We start from the raw sequence: 24,056 nt of genomic DNA, 5'->3' as shown, positions 1-24,056 counted from the left end.
CTTACAAATTTACTAAAAACCTGTATTAATTTCATAAAATAAGCAGCATATAGACATATACAACATATTTCAGAAAGAACTTTAAAAATGAATTCTTCAACTTATAAACACGTTTTCTAAAAACAGTCTTCACATTTACATAAAGAAAATTATTACTCACGCTTCATTAAGGGGTACAAAAATAAAATCCTTCTCAAAAATATCTACATGCCGGGTCCATGTTTTTACTCTCCCATGTCGCTTTTGCTGTATTCTATAAGACAAGAGATTAACTATCACTTTCTGTAATGTTTCTAGTGCTTCAGCTTATATGTGGCCATTTAAATTATGATGACTAAGATGCTAACAAATAAAACAGTTGTATAAGATGATTTAACAAGTCAGGGAAAGAAAAGAGAGCATATCAGATGGAGGCAGGAAGGTGTGGAACTGCCCATGACTGGATCTGCAAGAAGGAATTATTTAATTCCTGCTACTATTTACTAGGTGAACCAGTGCTACTATTTTTATTACTGCATATTAACAACCATACTGAGAAATGTATCAGACCATGACCTATAATGACTGAGGAGAAGAGAGCACAAAAAATGAGCATTACAAAAGATGAAATAAAATAGATTATGAACACTGGTCAAACCAATCACTATCATCAACTCTAAGTGTAAAATTAGGAATCACTGAAACGGTATAAAATATTATTTATGTTATACACAACAGCTATCAATTCAAGACAATTGACAGCCCTCATGGCATTCTGTATACATCTTTTGACCAAGTATCAGCGCAAAAAAGGGCTGGATATAATCACTATACAGAGAGGAATTATAAACAAACTGATTGAAGCCTGATATGTAGAACACTAGTATCTCCTCAACTTGTTGGAGCAGAATTATCCTAAGAACTTATTAAAAATACAGATTCACAGGTTCCTCTCAAGTATTAGGAATGGAACATCTAGGGTAAAATAGAGCAATCTGTACTTCATAAGTATCCAAGTAATTTTTTTCTTTTAATTATCAGGTGTATTGGGGGAATACTGATTTAGATATTGGACCAAAAACCTTTATGAATTCTAGGTATTCCTGAGGCTTTGGAGTATTATGAATTATATTAATTTTGCTGACAACAGAATTAAAAGATTTTACCTCAATACAAGTACTTTTTTAAAAATTAAACTTAAGTGACTTACTACATCTGTTAAATATTTTCAGAGCTTGACTTACGAGAGATTAGTTGTTTCATGAAGATTTCTTCTTTCTCTCTGATTAAGGCGTTTATAGAAAAAAGAACTGAATATATGAATTCGGTCAGCTTCTTCTTTCTTCAGTTTTTCAAGCACCAAATATCTATTTTATTAAAAAAAATCCAAATATAATGAATTTACAGTTTACTTTATACTAAAAACAGTGATCAAATATCTATTTAGCCAACACCCACCTTTCTTTTTTTTTTTTTTTAATATTTTATTTATTTATTTGACAGAGATAGACAGCCAGTCAGAGAGGGAACACAAGTAGGGGCAGTGGGAGAGGAAGAAGCAGGCTCCCAGCAGAGGAGCCTGACGTGGGGCTCCATCCCAGACCGCCGGGATCACGCCCTGAGCCGAAGGCAGACGCTTAACGACTGCGCCACCCAGGAGCCCCAACACCCACCTTTCTTACAACTGACTTTATTAGCAAAATTTACTTCATATTCTAGGCAATGGTAACTACTAAATTGTTTTCAATGAATGAAAAGTGATGTCTGAGAGTAAAACTATGATTTGCAAGACCTGATCTTGAAGACTCAAACAAATAAAATTAAAAAATGAAGGAGAAATAATGACCACCACACAAATACAGAGAATTATAAGAGAATATTATAAAAAATTGTATGTCAACAAATCGGACAACCTAGAAGAAATGGGTAACTCCTAGGAATATATAACCTTCCAAACTGAAGCAAGAAGAAATAGAAAATTAGAACAGACTGATTACCAGGAATAAAATTGAATCAGTAATTAAAAAACTCCCAACAAACAAACATCTCGGACTGGATGGCTTCACTGGTGAATTCTTCTAAAACTTTAAAGAGAAGTTAGTAACTGTTCTACTCAAACTATTCCAAAAAACAGAAGAGAAAGTAAAGCTTCCAATTCATTCTACAAGGCCAACATTACCCTGATACCAAAAACAGATAAAAATACCACAAAAAAAAAGAGAACTACAGGGCAATATCTCTGATGAACATAGATGCAAAAGTCCTCAACAAAATATTTGCAAACCAAATCCAACGACACATTAAAAAAAAATCACTCATCATGATTAATCTGGATTTATTCCTGGGATGCAAGTGTGGTTTATTATTCACAAATCAATCAACATGATACATCACATTAACAAGGGAAAGGATAAAAACCAGATAATCATGTCAATAGATGCAGAAAAAGCACAGGACAAAATACAACACCCATTCATGGTAAAAACTCTCAACAAAGTAAGTTTAGAGGGAACATACCTCAACATAATAAAAGCCATATACGAAAAACCCACAGTTAACATATTCAATGGTGAAAAACAACTTATCCTCTAAGATCAGGAACAGAACAAGGATGTTCACTCTCAAAACTTTTATTTAATATAGTACTAGAAGTCCTACACACAGCAATCAGATAAGAAAAAGAATTAAAAAGCAGCCACATTAGTAAGGAAGAAGTAAAACTTTCACTATTTGCAGATGACATGATACTATATACAGGAAACTCTAAAGATGCCACCAGAAAGGAGCACCTCAGTGGTTCAAGTTGGTTAAGTGTCCAACTTTTGATTTTGGCTCAGGGTCATGACACTGAGCCCACATCAGGCTCTGAGCTGGGCAAGGAGAATGCTTAAGATTCTCTCTCTCTCCCTTTGGCTCCCCCTTTCTCCCTCCATCCCTAAACAAAAAACTAATAGAACTGACAAATGAATTCAGTAAAGTCACAGGAACGAATTTAACCTACAGAAATCTGTTGATTATACACAAATAATGATGTAGGAGAAAGAAAAATTAGTAAAATACCTAGAATATCTTTAAGCATAGAAATGAAAGATGCATACTCTGAAAGCTATATAACTAATGTAAGAACTGAAGATGATGCAAACAAATGGAAAGATATTCCATGCTCATGGATGGGGATAACCAATACTGTTAAAATGTCTATACTACCCAAAGCAATCTACAATTTAATACAATCCCTATCAAAATACAGACATCTTTTACAGAACTAGAACTATTTATAACACTAAAATTTGTATGGAACCACAAAAGACCCAGAATAGCAATCCTGAGAAAGAAGAACAAAGCTGGAGGTAATACAATTTCAAATTCAAGAAATACTACAAATTGGTAGTAGTCAAAACAGTATGGCACCAGCACATAAATGAACACACAGATCAATGGAACAGAATAGAGAGCCCAGAAATAAACCCACACTTGTAATGGTCAATTAATCTACAATCAAGGAAGCAAGAATATACAATGGGGGAAAGAGTCTTTTCAACAAATGATGTAAGGAAAACTGGATGTCTACATGCAAAAGTATAAAACTGGACCACTTCCTTATACCATACACAAAAATAAACTCAAAATGGATTAAAGACATAAATGTGAGACCTGAAACCATAACAATTCTAGAAGAAAACATCAGCAGTAATTTCTTTGGCATCAGTGTAGAAACGTTTTTCTAGATATGACTCTTCAGGCAAGCAAAACATGAGCAAAATTAAACTACTGGAACTACACCAAAATAAAAAGGTTTCACACAGTGAAGGAAACCATCAACAAAATAAAAAAGCAACCTACTAAATGGGAGACAATATCATATCTGCAAATGATATATCCAATAAGGGGTTAATATCCAAAATATAAAGAACTAATACAACTCAAAAAAACAAAAAAACAAAAACAAACAAAAAAACCCCAACCAAATCAATTAACAATGGACAGAAGACATGAATAGACAATTTCCCAAAGATATACAGATGGCCAACAAACACATGAAAGGATGCTCAACATCATTAATCACTGGGAAAATGCAAATCAAAACCACAAAAAGATATCCCTTTATACCTGTCAGAATGATTAAAAAAACACAAGAAATAACAAGTATTGGTGAAAATGTGGAGGAAAAAGGAATCTTCATGCACTGCTGGTGAGAATGCAAGCTGGTGCAGCCACTGTGGAAAAACAGTAGGAGGTGACTCAAAAATAAAAATAGAATACTCTATGATCCAGTAATTCTGCTGCTGGGTATTTATCCAAAGAAAATGAAAACACCGATTTGAAAAGACATATGCACCCCTATGTTTATCATAGCATTATCTACAATAGCAAAGACATGAAAGCAACCCAAATGTTTATCCATACATGAAGGGATAAAAATGTGGTATGTGCACACACGCACGTGCACAAACACACACACACACACACACTGCATTATTACTCAGCCATCAAAAAGACTGAGATCTTGCCATCTGCAACAACATGGATGGACCTAGAGGGTATATGCTAAGTAAAGTAAGTCAGAGAAAGATAAATACCTTATGATTTCACTCAAGTGTGGCATTTAAGAAACAAGACAAACAATGGAAAAAAGAGACAACCCCCTTCTACTGTTGTACAGAGAACTGGTGGTTGCCAGAGAAGTGGGTGGGGGGGATAGATGAACTAGATAATAGGGATTAAGAGTACATTTATCTTGATGACCACTGAGTAATGTATAGAACTGCTGAACCGTTATACACCTGAAACTAACACAACACTGTACGTTAAGGGAAAAAAAAGTCACTGTAAAAAAAGTTTGTTTCCTACTTGTAGAGTTAGAAATGGAAAAGCATGACCAGTTCTGGTAGCAGTTGAATTACTTACTTTAATATAGTGAAGTTTAAGAATAAAGTTTCCTTTTAATTAACTTCTAAGCACGTCATGAGACAAATATAAACGGATTTTATTTTTTTAAAGATTTATTTTATTTTGGAAGTGCTAAAGTTTAAGTGGGAGGAGGGGCAGAGAGAGAGAGAGAGAATTCCTAAGCAGACTCTCTGCTGAGTGGGGAGTCTGATGTGGGCCTCGATCCTAGGACCCTGAGATCATGATCTGAGCTGAAATCAAGAATCAGACACTCAACGAACTGAGCCATCCAGGTAGCCCAAAAACAGATTTTTTTAAAAACCACGGATTTTGTTACATTTCCTTTTTCATTTGGAATACTGATTTGCATCAGAAAAGGCAGAACTTTTAAATGTAACTTTAATGTAGTTTCAAAGAGCTACTATAAAATTTCAAGGGGCCTCCTGAAAATGTAAAGAATTTCAAGAGTATACACAAATCATAAAATCTCTATCACAGTGCAAGAAGTAAAGATTTAAATATGAAATATAATAAGCTACAATGTAAACAAAACATAGGCAACTTATTTTTCAGATACAACTATATGCTTTCAAAACCAAGACCTATTTTAAATATAAAATATTAAATAAGTTAAAAGTAAAGGAATAAAAAATACACACCATGCAAACAAAAACCAACAGAAAGCTCGAGTAACTATGTTCATTTTAAATAATGTAGGCTTAAGACATTATCAAGGATATAGAGGGACATTACAAATGACAAAGAGTTGATTCTCCAAGAAACATAAACTTGCATGCACCTAACAACAAATACCCAAAATACATAAGGTGAAAATGAATTTGAAAGGAAAAACAGGCAAATCCAAATCCATTATTATACTAGGAGATCCAAGTATGTATATATATATACTTGACATATATAACCCTCTCAAGTATATAGAACCTTCTCAATAACTGATAGAACAAGTAGGCATAAAATCAGTAAGGACAAAGGTGACCCAAAGAGCACTACCAAACAACTTGACCAAATTGACATTCACAAAACAACACTCATCCAACAACAGTGGTATTGTTCTGCACACTCAAGATTTTTCCCTTGGTTTCTTAAAGTATTATATGTTAGAAGAGATAATCTTTTAAAAAAATTATGATATTATGATAAAAATGCCTAATATCAAATTTACAATCTTAACCATTTTTTAAAAAGATTTTATTTTTAAATAATCTCTACACCCAAAGTGGGGCTCAAACCCACAACCCCGAGGCCAAGACTCATGCTCCACTGACTGGGCGAGCCAGACACTCCCAATCTTAAACATTTAAAAATATATATATTTTATTTTTAAATAATCTACACCCAACATGGGACTCGAACTCACAAACCCAAGATCAAGAGTTGCATGCTCCACCAGCTGAGCCAGTTAGGGCCCCACCAATCTTAACATTTTTTAAGTGCACAGTTCCATAGTGTTAAGTATATTCATATGGTTGTGATACAGATCTCCAGAACTTCATATTGCACAACAGAAACTCTATACTCATTAAACAATTCCTTTTCCCCCTAACCTTCAGCTTTTGACAACCACCATTTTCTTTTTCTATGAATGTGACTATTTCAGACACTTGATGTAAATGGAATCATACAGTACTTGCTTTTATGACTGGCTTATTTCACTTCGCATAATGGCTTCCAGATTCATCCATGTTGTAGCATGTGACAGATTTCCTTCCTTTTTAAAACTAAGTAATATTCCACTGTATTTATATACCACATTTTGTTTATCCGCTCATCTATCAATGGACAAGTGAGTAGCTCCACTTTTTGGCTACTATGAACATGGGTGTTCAAGAATCTCTTTGAGACCATACTTTCAATTCTTTTGGATATATACCCAGAAGTAGGATTGTTGGATCATAGGGCAGTTCTATTTTTAATTTTTGAGGAGCCACTATACTGTTTCCCTTAGTGGCTGTACCATTTTACATTCCCATCAGCAGTGCATAAGGAATCCAATTTACCCACATTCTCAGCAACACTTATTTTCTTTCTTTTTCTTTTCTTTTCTTTTTTCTTTTCTTTCTTTCTTTTTCTTCTTTTTCTTTTGGCAATACCTATTTCTTACTTTTTTTTTGATGTGGCCATCCAAATGGGGATGAGATAACTCTTTGTGGGTTTGTCTTGTATTTCCCTGATGAGTAATATCGAAAATTCTTTCATGCATTTGTTATGAAAGGAGATAACATCTTTTGTCTTAGCTATGAAGAACTTCGAACTCATTTTTTTTTAACTCATTCCTGAATGTGTTTTTTAGGTCTCAGAGGAGTCTGATATCTGCAAAGTTAAGTAATTAAAATCTAGGGTAGTTTCTCTTGTTAGCAAATCTACGATACATTTTATAATTTACTAAAACATATTCCATTACCATCAATCTTCAAAAGGAAAAATAATACCTTTGAAAATGGGATACAGTTAACATAAATAGAATATAATACTCCCTGATGTGAAGTATATCCTGTTGGATGATGATGTTACTGACCTTGTCAATTTTGTTTAGTTGTTCTATCAATTATTGAGAGAGGGGAATTGAAGTCTCCAGCTGTACTTGTGGATTTGTCTGTTTTTCTTTTTAGATCAGTTCATTTTTGTTTTGCATATTTTGTAGCTCTGTTGTATGGTACATACCCATTTAGGATTGCTAAGTCTTCCAGGTGGATTCACTTTTCATTGTACGGTATTCCTCTCTAGCCCTGGTAATTAATTTTTGTTTTTAAGTTTATTTTTCTGATAATAATATAGTTAACTATTGCTTTAATATTTGTTTGGTATCTTTTATCATCCTTTTATCTTCAACTTACATATATTATTATCTCTGAAGTTACTTTTTTGCAGAAAGGACATAGTTGGGCTATGGTGTTTAATTAGTCCACTACTCTGCCCATCTCGTTCTTCTAATTGACATAAATAGTACATTTAAATTGAATGTAATTAGGGGTGCCTGGGTGGCTTAGTTAGTTGGGTGTCTGACTCTTGATTTCGGCTCAAGGCATTATCTCAGGGTCGTGAGATGGAGCTCCACCTTGGACTCTGTGCTCAGTGGGTCTGCTTGAGATTCTCTATTTCCCCTCTCCCTCTCTCTCTGCCCCTCCCCACCTCAAATACAGAAATAAATCTAATAAAGGAATGACTGAATGAACTGGATGTAGCTGGTGATATATTCTATCTTCTACGTCACTGACTCTTTCCTCCGTCCTCTACATTTTGCTATTGAGCCTATAGAAGCTTTTATTTATTATAGTTTTAGTTCTAAAATTTCCATTTCTTTCTTCTTTATATCTGTTTTTTCGTAAGTTTCACATATGTTCACAATTTTTCCCTGAAGGATTTTTATAATGGATACTTTAAATCTGTCATAATTCTAATTCTAATAATTCTAATATCTGTGCCATCTTGGTGTTGACTATCTATTTACATTATGTTTTCTCATTCCATTTGAGATCTCTCTGCTTGTTGGGGAGAGAAGTAATTTTCTATTGAAATATGGGCATTTTGAGTATTATGTTACAGGACTCTAGATCTTATTTAATTCTTGTGCTTTAAGAGGCCTCCCCAGTGCCACCTTCTAGTGGGTGCAGTGGGCTCCACCTCATTACTGCCAGGTGGGGATGGAAGATCACGTTCTCTCCTAGGCCACTATTATGAGAGATAGAGGGGCTCTGTGTTATAAGCAGGGATGGGAATCTCCCCACTAGGCCTCCACTGATACCACCTCTGCTGGACAGAGAGAGAGAACAGAGTACCTCATTGTCTCCCAGGGACCATGGTACAAGTCCAGGTCTACAGCTGATCCGTATTAGCTCAGGGTTACTGTGACCTTATTCTGAGCCCTTATCTGCCTTAACCTCTGCTGTACTGACCCCACTAAATGTATCCTCCTTTAACGCTTTCAATTCCCTTCAATTTCATGACATAACCCACTATGGATTTCTCTTCTTACCTCTCAAATCCTTCAGAATTTATTCATGAGATCTCTTTCTTCCCTGTCTAACCCTCCAGATTCTGTCCTTATAGCTCTTTTTCTCATTCTATATTTCTACCTAAGCAATTTTACCCATTCTCATAATTAAACTACCACTTGCAAAATAAAGTGTCCTAACTCTACATGTCTCCAGACCAGAACTCAAATGACCTCCAGAGCCATATACTCAACTGTTTACTGACACTGTCCTTTTTGTTGTATCACAAACATCTAAAAGCAAACTTATCCCCTCCTCCAACAAACCTGTTCTGTTTTTGTTCTTTGCTTCACATTCAGTGACAAAATCATTAAGCAGGTCTCACTAGTCAGAAAGCAAGGAGTTACCTGCCAACCATTCCTCTCCTTCTTAATATCCATTCATTCAGTTGCTAAACCACTCTACCTCTTAAAAACATTTATTTCCTCTTCACGCCAATTAAAATGCCTTAATCGGGCTTTTTTTTTTTTTTTAAAGTAGGCTCCATGCTCAGCGTGGAGTCCAACGTGGGGCTTGAACTCACAACCCTGAGATCAAGACCTGAGCTGAAATTAAGAGTTGGAAGCTTAACCAACTGAGCCACCCAGGTGCCCCTTAATCGGGCTTCTTACATCACCTTAAGTAACTTTCCTTAAATCATCTCTCATCTAGACATCCACAATGAACATGCTTGTCAAAATGATCTTAAGGAAGCTCGATTATGATACCACATCTCTGATCAAAACCTTTCACTCTTCGTAACAATATACTCTTTTTCCAAACGGCTGGCTGCAACTATTAGTAGGCTATAAAGTCAATTCAGCAGCTTTCAACAACTAGTTCTTCAAAAAAATATTGTTTTATGACATACATTAGAATAAACTAGAAAATACTGGCAAGTGCTGGATACACTGATAGTTAAGTTCTGTTTTGTTTCATATACACACTTATTTCATATCACAAACCAGTAAACACATACAAATCTATACATGTATAAACGCACTGCACATACATGTATATGCATGTGTATACTGGGTCATGATGTAAGCTCTTCAGGAAAGCTTCTTCGTCCCTTTTATTTCCCAACCCCCAAAGAGAATGAAGCATTTTTCTGCTGCTGCGTCTATATCATGTTAATACTTCTGTTAATGCTTCAGTCCCGTATTTGTGTTCCCTACAAGACCATAAACTTCTAACACAGTATGTGGCACATAATTGGCACCTGATGAATATCAAGTCAAATCATACCTTTGTGTTTGCTCAACAGTTTATTACCTAAATTAGTAGTAACAATTTTTTAAATGCTTAAAACAGTGTAACAATAACAACACAGTAAGCTAGCATTTATGAACATGCTGCATGTGCCCAGTATTTTCCTAATGCCTGACATGTATTATTAAATCTCAATACCCTTTTAGATGTTGTTATTCTTCTCACTTTTTAAATGAGAAAACACAGGTAAAGACATTAAATAATTTCCCAAATGTCACACAATAAATGGCAGTGATGGAATTCAAAATCCAAACAGTTCTGATTCTAGAAAACAAAGATATGCACTTTAGAATGTTACAGATATGCTAAAAGAAAGTAGAAAATTAACTTACTTCAAATAAAAGTCTATGATAACATCATTTAAAAATTCTCCTTCACTTAGACAGTGTAGGTCCTCATTAGTAACAGAGATGCCTCCCTTAGCTGGAGGTGGTGGATATACTATCAATCTGTAACAATATAAAACAAACAAATTAAAAAAAAAAAAACACGCACAAGCAAATGAACAAATATATATGTGTGTGTGTGTGTATGTATGTAACTGAAATGTAATAACACAGAAAACAAATTTAAGAGCATTGCAAATGTAAATGAATACTCTCACTTTTCTACAGGGCCCATGAAGATGGTATGATTCTCTCCAGTTTCTTCATCATCATCAAAAAACTGGAATTCTTGCTTGTTTTTAAGTTGTATTTTAGATTCAAGGGACATCTGGTAAAGGAAATTATCAGTTTATAAAATCAAATGGGAAATTTTTCAATAAAAAAGCAAACACAAGGCAAGAATACCTTACAATTAAAAAAATTTTAAATATGAATTTAAAAAGTATACATGATTTTTTTAAAAGATTTTATTTATTTATTTGACAGAGAGAGAGACAGCCAGCGAGAGAGGGAACACAGGCAGGGGGAGTGGGACAGGAAGAAGCAGGGTCCCAGCGGAGCAGGGAGCCTGACGTGGGGCTCGATCCCAGGACTCTGGGATCACGCCCTGAGCTGAAGGCAGATGCTTAATGACTGAGCCACCCAGGCGCCCCAGTATACATGATTTTTAACAATTAAAAATAAGAAACAGGCAAAACTAGAGCCCTGTAGTTTCTAGAACAGAGATAGTCTTCCAATTTTTTAACTATGGTTTTCTGGTATCTTGTCTAATCTTATCTCTTCATCCTTATTAAATTAGATTATTTTTGTAAATCCAAAGAACAGATATAGTGGTTTTTGATTCTGGGAGTTGAGGCCTACCTAAGTTCAGTGACTAGGCAATCCATGGGATGTGGGAGCAGAGGCTCAAAGAACACAGTCCAATGAGCTTCAGTTCCCCAGAATGAAGAAGTCCTTAAAGAAAGAGCCTTGCATTGAAATTTTATTTTATCACAGCTGCCTTATGGCTTGAGTTGCTCTTTTCTTCCTCATTAATAATCTCTTGTCGCCAAGTTCTACAAAAGAAGGGGAATGGCTTCCCTTTCCTCAGTTCTTTTCGTCAACCCATTAACTGTGTGAATATCTCTTCTCTGGTGAGACCTCGCTCAGCGTCATGTAGATTATGACTTGGATAGCCCTATTTCCAATTTGTAGGCAGGTTGAAAGATTTTAAGTATTTCTAATAAATTAAGTTAGTAAAATTCAGTTGCAGGGTTAGGGGACTAATTTGTGTTAATTTAACATTGTACTATGTGTTACAAGAGTACACAGCTTTTGGTTCAAGTGGCTTCGGAGTTACCCACCATATGATTAGTTACTCTAGAACTGGATACGTATGTTGATAGTCACAATCAAATGGCACGTATTCTTTATTTCCTAAATTTTCAACCATGTATGCACATGTTACATTTAAATGTACATCAAGGACCAAAATTCCTTTATCTGTATTGAAGCCAATAAAGATCACTGGCAACCACCAGCAAATTTAAGAGTAACAATCAATTTGAACGTAGCAGTTTATGAACATGTATATTCAGAGTGGGAGGAAAGGGAGGAAAAGAAAAAAAGGATGAGAGAAAAAGAAAAGATGAAAAGAATACAATATGGAAAGGAACTAAAACTGCTTCTGAGACCTATATCAAGTACTATTTGTGTCACAAATCACCTACCCGCCATTAATGTTTTAATACAAAATAGTTTACAAATCAAAAGCAAGTAATTCTGAAATAGAATTAAAAAGATCTAACTCCAAAATGAGCAGTATACTGATAATGAAACATATGTCACCTTAAAGCTACCCATTATTTAAAAAACTAAAAAACATAATTACATTTTTAATTTTGTTTTCTTTTTGCACACAACTTCCTTTGATGCTCTCTTCATAGGTTCTTGTACAGGCAACAAGTCTGCTATTGGCTTCTTCAAAGGGAATTTTCGCAAAAAAATTGGACACATTATTCTTTATGCCAATGTCAGTAATGATACTTTCAAATACCATATTTGCCTGAGGATCAAGGCCATTTTGAAAAATTAAAATTATGTATTGTTCTTCGAAATCTGAAAAGAAATCAATATAACTTTAAGTCTTAAAGGAAAAAAACAGGCAAACAGATACTAGAAAAAGAGTAACAACTAGTTGTTTCCGAGGATATCACCAGAAATCTGGTGTAAATGTTCAAAATACTGTTCGGTATACAGTGAATACCTAATAAATACTGGGATGAAGACCAGTGACAGTGTCACCTAACAATGTCACCTAAAAGTTATTAAGAAAAAGGAACCAGAATACATTACCCTAGCAGCAAGCTTAAAAACAAATATATTCACGGATGTAACTAATCTATTTTATCTAATAGGATCCATATATAGTTTTAAATATATATCTATTAACATTTTTGTCAAACACAAATAAGAAACTGACAGGTGAACTATTAATGTCTCTAGAGAATTTAACTGCAAAAACCTCTAATTCACTAATGTGCCGATTCTTGCAGCTTTAATAGCAGCTATCATTTATTCATCATTAAGCTAAAACAGCAATTACTGCTGAAAAGTATTTCCTTTATAATTAGTCATGCTATGTCATAACTGTTAGAGATGAAGCAAAACAAACTGGAGAACTACATCTATTATTGTAGAAGATGAAGACTTATTCTATGAGCCAGCAAACTTCCTCTTCAGGCTGTTTCAAGGACTCCAGAAGTATATGGTTGATTTACACTTAGCACTCCTACCAGTGCATTAAAAATTTTTCATTTTACTCAGATTACAGTGTTAAAATAAGGAGTGCAAACCTTTTTTGAGTTTTAACCCATTTTGAAAACTTTTTAAATGGGTAAACCTGGGTTTCATCTTCAGAAATTCCACTTTCTGTGGGCTTTTTTCCTAATTTATAAAATGGGAATTATAATATATTATATATACGTGCTTGTGTATCTTACAAGATCACTGTAAGGACTGTAGATAATACACATCTAAGGAATCTATTAAAGCACACTCACACTCTGCTATGCAATGCACTGTATGTATTATTATAATGTGTTCTACCAAACTTACTTGTTAATTTATTTGTTCCCTTAGAATCATTCCAAACTTTATCCTCCATATTCATTTGCAGTTGCATGCTCAGCTTTTGATAAACTGCTGGTATTGTCTGAAGAAACACGACTGGTAATTTTCGGACATTACACCATTCACATTTAGTTAGATCAGAGGTATTTAAAGTAATCCCTACAGGATCATTTTCTGGTTCTGGGAGAGAATAAATGGAATTACAAAAGGGATCAATTCTTAAAATTATATGGAAAAAACTATGAGGAAATACAAGTTTAAAGTTAATCACATATTTGCTACACTCTAAAAATATTAAGTGTAGTGGGAAATGAAAAAATCTTTATAAAACTTCTACATTTTTTCCAAATGAAGAGGAATCTAATGAAGTATCCTTATAAAATTAAACATAGGTTTTATGATGTTACAGAATGAAATTATACTATTAAGATACATGCCCTTTGTTAAGAAGATATAAGTAATAACTTATCATCTTCATGAACTCTATGAATATCATTTAATATTATATTCCTATAAAGTGTTTTATTGTAAAGAAAGCTTTAGTGAGTAAAAAGACATAAAATAGCTTACCTTCTAGCTGTATCTTGATAAAATCTAAACAAAACTAAAAAGTAAGATAAATTAGTACCAATCACAGACTTATGAAGATTTTGCTACAAATACCTCAATGACACATTACTTGAGACCTAGACTACAGAGGGCAGAAAAACGTAACCATCTACCATGTACTTAAATATGAGATATCCCCCGATTCCAAATTATCTTTCGGAAAGGCAAGCTTCACACCTTTTTATTCAAGTACTCAGAACATTTCTTATATTACTGGTTTATTTCTTAGACCTTCAAAGAGATGTTGACTGAATATTACAATAAAATCCTGAATAATCCTTACCTAGACTCACCAACTGTTAAAATTGTGCCACACCTACTCCCCATCACTCTGTGTACATACACACCTCCCTTTTGCTAAACCAGCATAAAACAAGCAGAGGGGGGCGCCTGGGTGGCGCAGTTGTTAAGCGTCTGCCTTTGGCTCAGGGCGTGATCCCGGGGTTCTGGGATCGAGCCCCACATCAGGCTTCTCTGCTAGGAGCCTGCTTCTTTCTCTCCCACTCCCCCTGCTTGTGTTCCCTCTCTTGCTGGCTGTCTCTCTCTCTGTCAAATAAATAAATAAAATCTTAAAAAAAAAAAAAAAAAAAAAAAACAAGCAGAGGGCATCATGATATTCCATCCCTAAATCTCCCAAGAGCAAGGACATTCTCCTATACAACCAAAATAGCATTACCATATCTAAGAAAATCAAGATTAATTCCATCCAACATATACTTCTTACTCAAACTTTCCCAATTATCAAAATTGTTCTTTATTGTGTTTTATTTTAAGATTTTATTTGACAGAGAGAGAGAAAGCACAAGCAGGGGGAGCAGAAGAGGGAGAAGCAGGCTCCCCACTGAGCAGGGAGCCCAAGGTGGCACTTGATCCCACGACTCTGGGATCATGACCTGAGCTGAAGGCAGATGCTTAACTGACTGAGCCACCCAGGAGCCCCTTTTATTGTGTTTTAACTTCCATGATTCTGTCTAGGTTACATTTGTCTCTTTTGTCTACCCCAGTTAGGACCAGAAATATGCCCCTTCTGTTCTTCATGACATGACCTTTGAAGAATCCAGGCTAGGTTCTGCAAAATATACATCTTGAACTTGTGTTGCCTCATTTTAAAATTCAGGCCACACATTTCCAGCAAATATAGCATATAGGTGATATTTTATACCTCCTACTACATTATACTGGAAGGCACATGATGTTAGGCTGTCCCATTACTGATACAAGCTTAATCACTTGGCAAAAGCAACATGCCAGGTCTTTCCGCTGTTAAGATATATTTTTCCCTTAGTAATTAAATAGTAATCTGTGGAGAGATACTTGAAAGCTTGTCACTATCCTGTTCCCTAATAACCTTTCTGCTAATGGCTTTAGCATCCACTGAAGATCTTGCCTCAATCAGTTGTTATTGGTAGTTATAAAAGGTGATTTTCTAACTAAATTATTTTAACAGAGAAGATATATTAAGCCCACTATATCCTGAATTAGTACTCACTTTGTGTGTTACATTAAGAGAATGAAAAATGTAGACAAGAATTTCCAAATGCATTTAAAAATAAATTGGAGACCATCTGCAATGACGTGGATGGAGCTAGAGCATATTATGCTATGTGAAATAAGTCAGAGAAAGATAATTACCATATGATTCACTCATGTGAATTTTAGAAGAAAATAGATGAACATATGGGAAGGGGGAAAAGAAAAAAAAAGGAGAGGGCACAAACCACAAGAAACTTTTTTTTTTTTTTTTTTGAGAGGAAGAGAGATAGAGAGGGGGAAGAGGGGCAGAAGGAAAGACAGAGAAAGAATCAGGAATCTTAAGCAGGCTCCACACCTAGCTTGGAGCCTGACACCAGCCTCGACCCTCACAACCCTGAGATCATGACCTGAGATGAAATCCAGAGTTGGATGCTTAAGCCAGCCAGGTGCCCCAAATCAGAAGAGACTCTTTCTTTTGTTTTGTTTTTTTAAAGATTTTATTTATTTGAGAGAGAGAGAGAAAGAGAGCATAAAGGGAGGGAAGGGAGGAGGTAGAGGGAGAAACAACTCCCTGCTGAGCAGGGAGCCTGACAGGGGGCTTGATCCCAGGACCCCGGGATCATGATCCCAGCTGAAGGCAGACACTTAAACTGACTGAGCCAACCAGGCACACCACCACAAGAGACTCTTAAAAATAGAGAACAAACTGAGTTATTGATGGAGGGAGTGGGTGGGAGATGGGCTAGATGGGTGATGGGTATTAAAGAGGGCTTGTGTTGGGGCACCTGAGTGGCTCAGTCGTTAGCATCTGCCTTCGGCTCAAGGCGTGATCCCAGAGTACTGGGATCGAGCCCCACATCAGGCTCCTCCGCTGGAAGCCTGCTTCTTCCTCTCCCACTCCCCCTGCCTGTGTTCCCTCTCTCGCTGGCTGTCTCTCTCTCTCTGTCAAATAAATAAAATCTTTAAAAAAAAAAAAAAAATAAAAAATAAAAAATAAAGAGGGCTTGTGATAAGCACTGGGTGTTGTACAGAAGTGATGAATCACTGAACTCTACTCCAGAAACTAATACTGCACTATATGTTCACTAAAATTTTTAAAAATTAATTAATTGGACATTCTAGACTGTGGACATAATTTGCCTGGCTCACTTGGTAGAGCATGCAACTCTTGGATCTCAGGGTTTTGAGTTCAAGACCCACAATGGGTGTGGAGCCTACTTAAAAATAAGTAAGTTGGATTGATCTATAGAAAGATGAATAGATACATGAAAAGCAAGTTTAGTAAAATGCTAATGACAGAATCTAGCTGGAGTTTTAGGAGCGTTCACTGTAAAATTATTACAACTTTTCTGATTAGAAATTTTCACAATGTAAAAAAAGGAAGCAAAGAAATATTAAATAAATTTAGTAATTATTACAACAACTGCAAAGTCTAGCATGTCACAAAACATACCTTATAAAAACTGCCTGAAGGTAATATGTTAAATGGAGGCACCTTATTTGTAGCTTGGTAAACATTCCACATACATAGAAGCTGAAGTTATGGGCTTTAAAAATTATGTTAGATGACTTAAAAAGTAGCAATAAGGATGACATAAACACTAACATGGAAGCATTTAAATAACACTGTCATATGAGATGTAAAAATAGAAGCATGTCTAAGTATCGGTCATTTAAAAATTTGTGTGTAACTAAATTACAAGTAGACACTGGGCTATTTCACCATCATCTCCAACAGTTTTTAAATTTAAGTTAGCTGAAAACCTTGATTTTGTATCTTCTCAATTTTCTCACTGGAAAAATGAGGAATTGCACTATATTTGGGTATATATGGTATTCCTAATAACGTAAGCCATTTTCCTGTAAAATAAAAGTATTTACTTTTAAAGGTACTACTTTTAAATAAAATTGGCTGGCTCACTTGGTAGAGTATGTGACTCTTGATCTTAGGGTTATGAGTTCAGCCCACGATGGGCATAGAGACCTTACTAAGAATAAAATAATGTAACATAACATAACATAACATAACATAACATAACATAACATAACATGACTAACCTAAGCTAAGCTAACCTAACCTAACAGCAGCGCCTGGGTGACTTTTAAGTGCCTGCCTTTGACTCGTCATGATCCCAGAGTCCTAGAATTGCATGAGGCTCTCCGCTCAGTGGGGACTCTGCTTCTCCCTCTCCCTCTGCCCCTCTTCCTCCCGCTGCTTATGCTCTCTCTCTCTCTCTCAAATAAATAAATCTTTAAAAAAATAGTAAAAAGATTTAAAATTGGCACTTCTAGATAGTACCAATTCTCGCAATGAATGAATTTAAAATAATTAAATTACCCAATAATAAATGAGATTTGATAAAATACATAAAACAGTAAAACATTTAAAATCTGTTTGAGATTAATGATGACATGGCAGATAAATCATTTCACTATAAAACATAAGGAAGTTATATTCAAGAAGAAAATGTCAAAAGTTTTTTTTTCATTAAAAAAACTTTTTTTGAGAGAGAGACAGAGAAAGAGGGGCAGGAAGAGGGGCAAGGGGAGGAAGAGAGAGAATTCCAAGGAGGTTCCATGCCCAGCTGAGAGTTTGACACAGGGTCAATCCCCATGACCTTGCAATCATGACCTGAGCCAAAATCAAGAGTTGATGCTTAAGTGGCTGAGCTACCCAGGTACCCCAAATCATCTTTATTTTTAATAGTTTATCTGAAGAAATTATAGATTAATTATACTTCATCAAAGAATGTTCTCTGGAAAAATCCCATGGTACAAGGAAAGTTAATAGCACAGATTACAAAATTCCACATTATAAACACAATTACTTATTGGCTGAAATATTTCACTTAGCATTAAAAAAAAAACCTGTATGAACACATTTTATATTACGTATATTGCCTTTTTAAAAATTTTTTTAAAATTTTGTCTTGTATTTTTTTTTTAAAAGATTTTATTTATTTATGTGACAGAGAGAGAGCCAGCGAGAGAGGAAACACAAGCAGGGGGAGTGGGAGAGGAAGAAGCAGGCGCCCAGCGGAGGAGCCCGATGTGGGACTCGATCCCGGAACGCCAGGATCACGCCCTGAGCCGAAGGCAGCCGCCTAACGACTGCACCACCCAGGTGTCCCTGTCTTGTATTTCTTAAAATAAATTCATGAAGTTAGTTTCCTTCACTAGATCATATATAACCTAAGATGCAAAAAACTTTAAAATCTATGTAAAAAATTTTTCACTCCAATTTTAATGTAGTTTTTTTTTCTTAAGTAATCTCTGAGGTGTGGAAATTACTTAAACCCCTAGATTAAGTGTCAGATGTTCTACAAACTGAGCCAGCCACGCGCCCTAATGTAGTTCTTGTTAGCTAGCCTTGAGACCAAATATGCAACTTTCAACCAAATGTCTAAATTATCAGCAAAACCTTAATTATCATATTGAAAAGTTCTGAATAACAGTGTTAATGTGGGGGAAAAGCCACAAAACCTAGAGGGTACCCCTGAGAATTTTCGAGGTATTTTGACTTAGAATGACATTTTTGTTAACTGACAGAAACCAGGAAAGATAATCTATACTATGAAGACTTGTAACAAAACACAAATTTCATAAATCCCTGACAACCTTGATGTATGTTACAATGTTACTGGGTACTGGATAGTGTAGTCTGTATATAATTTGCTTTAAATCTCTGGAGTACTTTTTTTAATGGTGAGAAGTTGGAGTTAATGATTAAAAAAAAAATACAGGTTTCCTATACAGCTTTGCTCTATTAAGAAATCAGGTACATAATTCATTTTCTCCTACACTAACTTATAGGTCTTTTTTTTTCCCTTTAGATCATATTGTATCCTGAAACAATGACTCCTAGAAAATAAGTAACTATTACTTAAAATAATTTCAATAATAATAAAACTACCTTTTAACTTTCCTGATGTAATACAATGTATTTCCTTAAAGACTCCGCTTTAGTATAAGGAACTATACTAGGGGACCAGGATTGAAAGACCAGACAAAAACAGACAGCTGGGGATACCAAGTTAAGTCATTATAAAATAAAAGGTACAAACTAAGTGCAGTGCTATAGGAAAATAATGTGTAGAATAAATGAGAAAAAAGAAAAATGATGACTAAGACTGGTTAAGGAGATTATATTAAAATTTCAAATAGAAAATACACATTTGAATTAGACTGGTGGCAGCAGAATTAACAGGTATCACAAGTACAATAAAGGACTAAGTCCTTTGGGCTTTGTGGACACCAAACTAGTCCAAAAGCACAATGCCTCTTGGGTGGCAATTTATTCTAATAATCTATTTCTAAGAGTCTTAATGCTGCAAGACATTTTTCTGCAGCCTCCAAAGCTTTTGGATCCTTTATTTCTCTCGTTATCATTCTTTAAAATACTCTTTTCATGCACTGAGCTGGCAGGAGAATAAGACAGTAACATGCTTGTTTTCGGACTTAGTGAGAATAAGTATCTTTCTATGATGAATATGTCACTTCCTTGAACATTACATTGTTAAGTTTATACCCACTGATTTTTATTGTAAGGAGCTGTTTATACTTGTCTATATTCTCTTAAAGCAATCTGAAATCTTGAAATAATTTTTAATATCCTATTAAGTTAAACATTTTAATTTACAAATTTTAAAATATTATATATTAGCCTTAGCTGTGGAATTTTGAATCTCATAACTGGTACAGTAAAAAGCTTAAGAATATACTTACAATTACAGGCTCTATTAATAGCCGGAAGAGTGTTCCTACTCGTATACTTCGACAGTTTAAAATGACACTGTCAAAGGAACTTTGGCAGCTTAAAGATACAGGATCAACGGAAGTTTCTTGAGACGTCACTTTACGACGTTTTAGAGGTGTGTTGACGACAGAATTACCAAACTGAAAAAGAAAAAAAATTTTCATTTAATTAAGCATTTAAAACAAGGCTGCAAACTAAGTACACATATGCAAAGACGTAACATAAAAAATGTAATTATCAAAACATAAAAGACTGATTTTACTTCAACCAGAGAATAAATATTTACTGATTTCATGTAATAGAAATCCTTCCTATTTTGTCCAGCTATACCTCATCTAGTCATTACATGAAATTCCATTAATAGCACAGCATTGAGAAATGGTAATTTGGGAATCAGACTGCCTAGGTTCAAATCACAGCTATACCACCTTTTAATTATCTGATTTTTAAAACAGTAACAACTCCTTAAGTTTTGATTTCCTAAACTGTAAAATACTAAGAAATGAACTGTATACAAGCAGCTTAGCATAGTGCTTCATGCACAGTAAAATGTTAGGTGAAAGTTAGCTAGTAATAGTGGTAGTGGTTACAATGCTTGGATTAAATCAGCAAGTCTTTTTTTTTTTTTTTAGATTTTATTTATTTACTTGAGAGAGAGGTGAGAGCGAGAAAGACCACAAGCAGGGGTGGAGGGGGAAGGCAGGGGCAGAGGGAGAAGCAGATTCTCCACTGAGCAGGAAGTCCAATGAGGGACTCAATCCCAGGACCCTAGCATCACGACCCATGCATAAGGCAGATGCTTAGCTACTGAGCCATCCAGGCATCCCTAAATCATCAATTCTTCAGAAAACAGGTACTTAGGGGAATGATCATTTACAAAATGATCCTTCTTTATATATTTTAAAATGTTAAAGTACTTGATCTGTTAAGATTTCAGTACTTCCACACTGCAAATTAATCATAATATAAAATATTATTTTGAGTATATAACTTAATGGTACTGAAGTTATGCCAAAAATTGTATTATTATCACAAGAATAAAACATGATCTTGATAGAAAGCAAGAAAAAAAAATCCACTGCATAGAGATAGGCAGTATTCTCCCATTGTCCCTCTAGGGACATTTCTATGATGTATGGCATAAGAAAAAATATGTATGAACACAACACACACACACACACACACACACACACACACACACAATTTCTGCAAACTGCTTTTTCAGGCTTATTAACAGATTAATCATGAGTATTTTCCCAACTTATTAATAGAAACCTATTAAAGAGGTTTAAAAGCTTTTTTTTTTTAGTTTCAGAATTATTTCTTCAAATGAAAGTTATTCAGCTCAATAATAAAATACATAATTTAAGAGCTGCTCCAGTTAAATCCAAAGTGGAGAGACTGAGTCCAGAAGTGCTGGTCCACAACCTCCCAAGAAGCCTCTAAAAGAGCACTGAGGAACCCTTATTATTAAGTGTGCCAGTATGAAAACTGTTCACCCACAAATTCCATTATATGGAAATCCATTATTTATTTAATTGAACCCTCCTAGGCTGGACATGTGAGTTCTTTCTGACCTTACCCCATGACACAGTATTCTCCTCCAAGCATTTCTGCAGCTAAATCATGGTATATATATAACTACTGCCAAACTGCCCTCCAGCATAGCTTTACCAATTTACACATTCAACTTTCCATTTCTCCAAACACTAACCAAAATGAACACTATTATATACTTCAAAGATTTTCCATGATCTGACGGTTAACAAAATGTATTTTAATTTCATTTTCAGTACTTCATTACCTTTCTAAAACTCTATTCATTTACTTATTTTTCTATGGTTTGCTTCCATTTCTTGATTTTTAAGAAACAAAAAATACATAAAGGACCAACTCACACTGTCACACGGTTCACACTGCTTTTCCCCCCACTCACATTTACCTATCAAATTCAGTTTATGGTGTTTTGGTACACTGTTCCGTACTTTCCATTTAATAAAATATATTCATCTCTTCATTTACTATTTTTGCTTGGCTGAAATGCTTGAAAAAGCATTCCCAAAATTTTATTAAAAATAGTAATCCATAGGCTTCTATCATCATTATAGTTACTTTGTTTTTCATTTATTTTCCACCTTAACAACCAAGTATATGTTTCCGTATTTTTATCTATACTGATAACAATTCCTGACATTTATGTATGCACATATGTAATTTTTTAACATGAGGTTTTTTAATTTTTTAAAAAAGTTTTTAAAAAATATGCATATATCTGTAACTTGGTATTCCTACCTACCACTACCATGTAAACATTTATACAGCTCTCTTAGTAAATGACTGCATAACAGTACCATAATTTCTTCAGCCATTTCCATATTAATGAACAATGATTTTGCTTGCCAATAATCATGTTTACACATACAGTCTTAGATACTCCCTTTCTGTAAGGAGAAGTTTCTTCTTGAGTCTAGGCAATGAATATTTTGGTCATTCAGTACACATTCAAAAATTTTAATAGATGTTTTTACAATTGCTTTCCCAAAAGGCCATAACAACTTTCTTTTCCACCTGCAAATCAGAAAAGTACCCTTTCCGGAGTCTAGCCAGCAGTCCATATTAATTGATTTTGTATTAATTTCGAAAGTGTTAAGTTCATCTGAATTTTCTCCCCTTTTTGTCTTTTTCTATCTTTAGATTACAAATTACAAACATTCCTTTCTAGATCCATTTATTGACATAATTTTGAGATTTCTATATATTAAGATATAAAATAAAACACAGCAAAACAATAGTATCATAGTATAATACATCCAAGTTAAAAATGACTTCTCCCTGTCCACTAGATTATACAAATATACTTGTTCATACTTAAATTTCACTATAAAGTTGATATTGTTTCTTCTTGTTGAATTTTTCACATTTTAAGCTTTTAACTTAATAGAAATTTATTTTTGCATATGTTTTAATGTTCTTTTAAATAATCTGCCAATCGGTTATTTTAAGCCCCACTTAATGAATAATTTATCATTTTCTCCTAATGACACTGCCAAATTTCCCTCTAAAAAAGTATTTACATCCTAAAGGGGGGACTTAATCTGAATAAATGTCGATAAATGTGAAAAGTACCTGGTCTTTCATTCTTGCTTTTCTTGGCAATGTAACTGTATTTAACTCTGAATCTGCTGGAATGCTTCTTAGTTCATGCTCTACTCTACAGATATTTTCATTTAGTGCTGCTTCCACTTTTCCAGTGGATGGTGCTGGGGAAGAACATGCTGAATCAGCAGGTTGAGGAGATATGCTTTCTCTTCTGTTAGTCCTGTCATTGTCATCATCATCATCATCACTGGACAAAATTACTATAAAGAAAATGTTAAATACTTCAGGTATTTCATTTCTGTCAGTTAAATATGTAAATATATTCTACCAAAGCGGGAAATATACCAAATTTGCTTTGGATCTCTTCCAGAACTGAGATTAATAAAAACGAATGAAGATATAATCCGTTCTATCTGATGAAAAGTTCAATTTGGAGACAAAAATGAAGAAAGCATAAGAACTGTCTTTTCTTAAAATTAAGAATATACA

At 34.6% G+C, this 24,056-nt stretch overlaps 1 protein-coding gene across 9 annotated transcripts in view; it reads right to left on the bottom strand.

Moving 5' to 3' along the window:
• The window catches only part of SENP6 (SUMO specific peptidase 6), a 117,673-nt gene that overhangs the window by 16,332 nt on the left and 77,285 nt on the right, over positions 1 to 24,056 (bottom strand). For 8 of the 9 annotated variants that reach the window (XM_040643678.1, XM_040643679.1, XM_040643682.1 and 5 more), the window contains 9 exons: positions 23,595 to 23,827; positions 20,438 to 20,608; positions 14,201 to 14,234; positions 13,616 to 13,810; positions 12,390 to 12,616; positions 10,738 to 10,847; positions 10,466 to 10,582; positions 1,224 to 1,346; positions 161 to 253 (listed from right to left, as the gene is read on the bottom strand). In XM_040643678.1, the coding sequence (XP_040499612.1) occupies positions 161 to 253; positions 1,224 to 1,346; positions 10,466 to 10,582; positions 10,738 to 10,847; positions 12,390 to 12,616; positions 13,616 to 13,810; positions 14,201 to 14,234; positions 20,438 to 20,608; positions 23,595 to 23,827 (1,303 nt within the window). The remainder of the gene's footprint in view (positions 1 to 160; positions 254 to 1,223; positions 1,347 to 10,465; positions 10,583 to 10,737; positions 10,848 to 12,389; positions 12,617 to 13,615; positions 13,811 to 14,200; positions 14,235 to 20,437; positions 20,609 to 23,594; positions 23,828 to 24,056) is intronic. The other variant, XM_040643686.1, reaches the window with a different exon arrangement.

The sequence above is a fragment of the Ursus maritimus genome, unplaced genomic scaffold, assembly GCF_017311325.1.
Source record: "Ursus maritimus isolate PB19 unplaced genomic scaffold, ASM1731132v1 scaffold_29, whole genome shotgun sequence".
Lineage (NCBI taxonomy): Eukaryota > Metazoa > Chordata > Mammalia > Carnivora > Ursidae > Ursus > Ursus maritimus.
The sequence above is the reverse complement of the archived record's forward strand: the minus strand, read 5'-3'. Positions and strand labels throughout refer to the sequence as shown.